The sequence below is a fragment of the Vespa mandarinia genome, chromosome 22 (assembly GCF_050613455.1).
Source record: "Vespa mandarinia isolate Hongniang chromosome 22, ASM5061345v1, whole genome shotgun sequence".
Classification (NCBI taxonomy): domain Eukaryota; kingdom Metazoa; phylum Arthropoda; class Insecta; order Hymenoptera; family Vespidae; genus Vespa; species Vespa mandarinia.
In genome coordinates, this window is record NC_140831.1 from 2692501 (window position 1) to 2700000 (window position 7500).

General features: G+C 27.3%; 1 protein-coding gene across 1 annotated transcript in view; it reads left to right on the plus strand.

The window, feature by feature from the left end:
- Positions 1–7500, plus strand: part of LOC118447959 (protein-lysine N-methyltransferase SMYD4) — a 43734-nt gene that overhangs the window by 496 nt on the left and 35738 nt on the right. Inside the window, exons 1-2 of the mRNA XM_035880538.2 lie at positions 1–552; positions 1043–1187. The exon at positions 1–552 is cut by the window's left edge and continues 496 nt beyond it. Of these exons, the coding sequence (XP_035736431.1) occupies positions 198–552; positions 1043–1187 (500 nt within the window). The 5' untranslated portion in view covers positions 1–197. The remainder of the gene's footprint in view (positions 553–1042; positions 1188–7500) is intronic.

Consider the following 7500-nt stretch of genomic DNA (forward strand, 5'->3'; position numbering starts at 1 on the left):
CCTATCTATATCCTTATCTCTCTCTCTCTCTCTCTCTCTCTCTTTTTATTTATCTATCTATCTATCTATCTATCTATCTATCTATTTACCTTTCTCATTGCGAAATAGACGGAGGGAGGGTGTGCGAGGTGGCGGGGGTGGCGAGGGGAAAAAAAAACAACAACAACGACAACGTGATAGGAATACGAAAGAAGAAAATGGAAGAGGAATATTATCGTAATCTTTGTTCATCGGAGACCCTACGTTCTGGGAAAAAGGGTTTCTTTCATGATTTTACCGATTACGCGATAAACGCCGTTGGCGATATATGGATCGAAAAGATCTTCGGACGTATCGATAACGATGTAGATCGTTTAAAGTGCATTTACACCGACGAGAAACTCAACGACGTAATACGCGGTACTTTGACCAATGTTAAACTACTTTATAGAGACAAGGATGCAAATATATCAAGGGTCAAAAGACTTGAGGGATTTCAAGTTGCTAGAGAGGGACAACATGAGAAAGCTTTACTTCTATTCAGTCAGGCGATCCTACGAGCTCCTATCACCGGTAAGAAACTTCTTTAAGATCGTTAAGTTGAGAAACACAAAAGAGAGAAAGACAGAGAGAGAGAGAGAGAGAGAGAGAGAGAGAAAGAGAGAGAGAGAGAAAGAGAGAGAGAGAGAGAAAGAGAGAGATTGGATAAAAGGAAGACCTACGTTACGTAGGAACGTCGAGAATTCGACACTGCAAAGATGTAAGAAAGTTCAAAGCAAAGGAAGGTCGCATTAATTTTCTAAGGACGAATCAAGAACGATAAATTTTTCATCCCTCTATCCATCCATCCCCTCTCCATATCACCCCATCTATCTATCTATCTATCTATCTATCTATCTATCCTGATCCCTCCTTTACCCTCAACCCACCTATCCCACCCATCCACAACCACCAGAGACTTCCGGCCTCTTGTCTTTAAGCAGCCTCGCGTGACAATGATAGATCGACTCTGATAAGCGTGAAGGTCCGGTTAGAAATCGATAATGCACCGTATTTGTTGCAGGCAAGTGCAAGACGGTCGATCGAGGTTACTCCTTGCCTTTGGCGTTACTTGGTAGGGCTGAAAGTTTCATGGTCTTGAAGGAATATCGTCTTGCATTCGAAGATCTCACATTGGCTGAGGATTATGGATCACCGATAGAATCGAGGTAAATTTATTCCAAAGGATTTTCTTTTCTCTTTTTTCTTTTTCCTTTTTTTTTTTATCGTTTAACACCGATGTACGAATTCTTTTCTTTTCTTTTTTTTTTTTCTTTTTTATTTTTTTTCTTTTTTTTTTTTTTCAAGAACATTCAATATTCAACGAAATATATATTTTATTAGGAATGGATTAGATAATTTAGTAAGACGATGATGGTAAAAGTGGGGACGATAGGGGGTACGAATTGATACAAAAAAAAAAAAAAAATAAATAAATAAATAAAAAGAAAATTCACGACACCGTGTATATTTATAATATTTTTATATCGATATTTTAATATATAAAATATTTTTCATTTTTATCGTTACAATATATTTTATTATGACAGATGTCTTATGTATAATGCAATGGTCATTATTAATTCGATTATTTTTCATTCTTATAGAGAGGGATAAAACAAAATAAATAAATAAATAAATAAATAAATAAATAAATAAATAAATAAATAAATAAATAAATAAATAAATAAATAAATAAATAAATAAATAAATAAATAAATAAATAAATAAATAAATAAATAAATAAATGAAAGAAAGAAAGAAAGAAAGAGAGAAAGAAATAAAGAAAGAAATATTCGCGATGTTTTCTCTCGTTCGAGATTTTTATTTATTTGTATTCTTATATAATTATTATATAAAAGTAAATAAATTCGAGTGAGAATTGGATTATGCAATAGATTTCGACTTGGAATTGATTTCATTTGTTTTCTTTTTTTTTCTTTTTTTTTTTTTCTTTTTTTTTTAATTGACTCATTTGAAGACGAAGTAATTAAGATATTTTTTTCTTTTTTTCATTTCTCCCGGTTTTTTTTTCTTTTTTTCATTTCTCCCGTTTTTTTTTCTTTTTTTATTTTTTTTGTTTTCTCTTTTTTTTCTTATAACGATCTGCACGACGTGGGATAGGTCGATATTGATAAGACTTATCAATTTGAAAAAATAATGAAACGAAGAAATAAAAGTTAAAAAGGTAGTATAGAGAAAGATATAAAGAAAAAAATTCGATCAAAAGGAAAAAAAAATATATATATATATATATATATATATATATATATAAAAAGAAATAAACAGTAACCTGCGCGCACGCGATGAAAAATGATTCATTCAAGGATATACGAGCAAGATGAAAGAAAACTATGTCAATGTATATCTTGTATGAAATAGGACAGTTATAAAATACGACGAATATGTTCTAATTATAACTTATGCATTAAATTTTACTCACGATTAAGTGTTACGTCAGACTTTGGAGAGAGAGAGAGAGAGAGAAAGAGAAAGAGAGAAAGATTAATTTTTTATCATTCGCTCCGTTGATTAAATACAAATAGAAATAAAAACGTATCGTTTATGCATACATACATGTAATTATATTTATATTACAAATTTAAATAATTATTATTATTTAAATATAATTAAAATTTGTATATATATAATTAATAATATTAATAATAATAATAATAATAATAATAATAATAATAATAATAATAATAATAATAATAATAATAAAAAATATATATACATAATACAGAATTAATATTTATTTCGTTTATGCATATATATATATATATATATATATATATATATATAATATATATAATAATTATGTGTATATGTACATAAATGACATCATCGAAGTTTGCAAGTAATTTTTTTTGGATTTCAACGAATCGATCGACATAAAATAATCTCATTAATCATACTATTTCGCTTCGTTATTTCTTCTTTTTTTTTTCTTTTTCTTTTTCAATCATTCTTTTTTTTTTTCTTTTTTTCATTTTTTTTATTCAATCGCGCACAATTTTCTTTTTTCATTTCATCTATATTAAAAATCTCAAAAATCAAATCAAATACAACACGTCTGTGATATATATATATATATATTTTTTTTTTTTTTTTTTTAATCTATTTTAAACGTTACCGTATCGAAGTTTCTTTATTTTTATATTTTATACTTTTGTAACGAACGATAAAATGGTGCAATCGATTGGAAGAAGTGGAATATTGAAAAATCTTTCTTTTCTGAATGGACTATTTCTACCAACTAGCAATGACGACGACGAGAACGACGACAACGACGACGAGAACGACGACGACGACGAGAACGACGATGAAAACTTTCAAGACCATTACTTTTGCGCGGATCATTCGTCCCGCTTTTCGTTATTTCCACGAATGAGAATCGCCGAAATGGAAACGAAGTTTTACACTCATCAACTTTTATTCAAAATTCTAACTCTATTAAACCACCGAAAATGCTCTTGTCTTGTTCTTGTTAATTTATAAAAGCATAACGATCTATCGGATAGAATGTTGCGTTAATTAGAACGCAAAGGGAAGGTTTCGTATGTTTTCCGATTAAAAAAAAAAAAAAAAACCAAAAAGAAAGAAGAGAGAAAGAGAGAGAGAGAGAGAGAGAGAGAAAAAAAAAGAAAAAGAAAAAAAAATAAGTTCGTAAGTTGTGTACTTTAATATCGATGAATCCTTTATTTAGAAATTCAAATCATCGTAATTCTTTGTATTAATAATCAATTATAATTGTATACGTATTAATGGATTATAGAATGATCGTATAATAATATACAATGTATTATTAGTATATGCAATGTATATAATATATTATAGTTATATACATGATTATATACATATCTTCTATATACAATATATTATACACATGATGTATAATATATAATAAATTATAACATATATAATTTACAATGCGATTGTATACAATTGTATACAATAATTTACAATTGTATAATTGTAATTAGAATTACTTCTTTATTATTTTAATCCATTGAAATTTAGATAAAGAGATAGAAATAGATATATAGATAGATAGATAGGTAGAGAGAGAGAGAGAGAGAAATAATTAAATTATGACAATTAAATTTAATACATCGATATTGTACATAATTATATATATATATATATATATATATATATATATATATGTGTGTACTTACGTATATATGTAGATAGATGAAAATTAATAAGTTTAACACGAGTCATAGGAGGTCATAGGTCACACATCTGTTAGAACACATCAGTTATGAACAGCTGTCTTAATCTCGACTCGTTCGATATTACGCAATATTATTTTGATCTTTACAAAACACGATCGAATATATTTACTCGAATTACGTAAAATCAATTTCGAAGGACATTCTAGAACAGTGAATCTGTTCGAACTAAACAATTTAAGAAACTACGTACGTTCTGACGTTAATTATCACGAATAAATTAATCGATTATCACGAGTAAATCGTATCTAATCGTCGATTAATTAAATAATAAATTATTCTATAGAGGTATTAATACGTATACAATGGTACAAATATATCATGATAAATGTCTAATGTTTTTTTTTTTTTATTATTATTACGATATATATATTACAATAGTTTTTCATAAGTTTTTCATAAGGGACGAACAATTTTTTTAATTTATTTATTTTATTCAATTAAAAGAAATAAATTAAATCGTAAATTTTCCATTAATTGTATTTTCCCATAAATTATTCCTATTATATTTTGATTACATCGTTCGTTGAACCAATTGTTTAGGCCGACGATAAAATCGATCGATCTATAATCGATTTTATTATACTACTACTTGAAAGACTAAATGTCGAGAATTAAGAAACAGAACGGGAAACAGATAACGTCGTGGGCTTTCGAATAAATGAACGGAGCAAATGTCACAGTCTAAATTTAAATCGTAAAAGATTTTACGTATTATACTATAGATTTACTATGGAACTATATAGCTTTTACCTAACCGAAATATAAACAACAATTAAACAACAATGTGTCTATTATTTCGATCTTATTCGTGTTATTAAAAATTAATTTAAATTAATTTAAATTTACAATAATTTTAATTAATTAAAATCACAATAATTCGTTTCTTTCTTCTTTGTTTTGTCTTGAGAATGAATTGGAGGAACAAAAAAAAAAAAAAAAATTAAAAAAGAAAAATACAGAAAAAAGACATAGAAAAATTGTAAATACTTATAACCATTCAACGATACAATTATCGTCCTATATATATATATATATATATATATATATATATATATATATATACACATTCTTCTAAAGGTTATAAATATCGATTAATAATTCTAATAACATAGGATTTAAAAAAAAAAAAAAAAAATAAAGTGTAAAAGGAAATCATCTAAAATAATGTATTACGGCTTTAAAAAAAAAAAAAAAAAGAAAAAAAAAGAGAGAGAGAGAGAGAGAGATAAAATAAAATAAAATAAAATAAAATAAATAAGAGAATTATTAAAATGGAGATATCATTTTATATTGATTTTGAACGAATTCTCAATTGATATATGAATAGAAAACAAATGTTGTGAATTTTACAATGGCAATTGACAAATCAATTTGAACGATCGATCGATTTATTTATTTACTTTATATATTTGTTTTTTTTTTCTTTTTTTTTTTTTTTTTTTTTTTTTTTTTTTCTTTTTTCTTTCTATCGAAAGACCAAAGATAACTTATTATATTCCTCGTAGGAATATTACCGGAAGTCGTAGTATAAAGAAATAAAATTTAAAGAGGATACGTGGTCAGCATCAACAAGTTTTATCGAGTGCTAAGAATAAATAAATAATTGATAATTGATTTCGTTCGAAGAAGAAGAAGAAGGAGAAGAAGAAGGAAAAAACATGCGGTCCTCGAAACGATAAATCAAAATAAATAAATCATTATTTCCTATATATATATATATATATATATATAATCTTAAGACTTTTGAAACGTGTTTTTGAAAAATACTTTCAATTCTATCGTCGTATCGTGAAATATTCGAATGACCGGGACAGAGTAGCGTTCTAATAAATTTTCCAGGCATATTGTGCCGTTACTGTATTATTCCATTTTAGCCAGACACAGTGACGGATTAACGGAGAGACGGCTTAGGTGATTGTCTATGGGGCCCCGTAACAGAAAAAAGAAAAGAAAAGAAAAGAAAAAAAACAAAAGAAAGAGAAAAAGAAGAAAAGGAGAGAAAGAGAGGAAAAGAAAGAAAGAGAGAAGAAAAAAGCCGAAGAAACAGAAAAGAAAAAAAAAAAGAACAGGAACCTCTCGCAGGATCGATTGAGACGCGACCAAAAATTCAATAAATAAATAAATAAGATAATAAATAAACAAAAACAAAGTCCATGTTGTGGAAAATAAAATTCCATCTTTAATATCATCCATCGATTCGACATAATATAATTTTTATTTCGACATTTCGTCACAATATCAAAATGAAATATTGTAAGATCGAATTTTGTAATGTTGCACATTTCGATTCGTCATTCACGCGAAGTAGAAAAAAAAAAAAAAAGAAAAAAGAAAAATTCTAACGAATAAAAAGCACTTTAATAAAAATATTATCTAATCTGATTTATTTCAATGGCAAATTGATGGGTGGCTGGGGGGGGTGGGGGTGGGAGATCTGGAGGGCGGGGGTGGGGCGGAAAGAAAGGAATAGAGATATAGCGATGAGTTTACTATAAATATTTCTAATGCTACGGGCACCTATGATAGCTAAATCCGACATTGTCTAGACGTACGACTTCTCAATTCTTTCTTTTCTTTTACGCAACAAGGATCGACTTAATCGTAAGGAAGAAAAGATAGAAAGAGAGAAAGAGAGAGAGAGAGAGAGAGAAGAAAAAAAAAGAAAAAGAAAAAAGAAAAAAGAAAAGAAAAAAAAAACAAGAAAAAGCCAATATAAAGATATGCAATGAACGAACTTTCCTCTTTGGACGTACTTATTTGAATATTCTAAAAGCGTACGTGATCGACGTAAATAAATACACGAACACTCCCTTAGATCCAAGATAGATCGAAGGATCTTAATCCTCTTTTCCTCTTTCTTTCTCTCTCTCTCTCTCTCTCTCTCTTTTTTTTTCTCTTTCTCTATCTATTTCTTCATTCGCATGGAATAATTTATTTCCAAGAAAACCCATAAACGCATTTTCATAAATAATTAACTAAGTGATTATTAACATATCATAATAAGTACGTATTTATGTATTATAATTATTTATCGATTTTAAAAGCTATATTATTTCGCAAAACAAAGATCTAATCATAATATCGTCGGAGAAAGAGTGAATGAGAAACATTTAAAATTTTGTAATAAATATATTAATAAAATAATTTCACGCTTTTTAATAATCTTCATTATTTATTTCATTATTTATCAATATCGTCAAATTTATTATTTTTATTATCACTTTAATAGAATCTTTTTCTT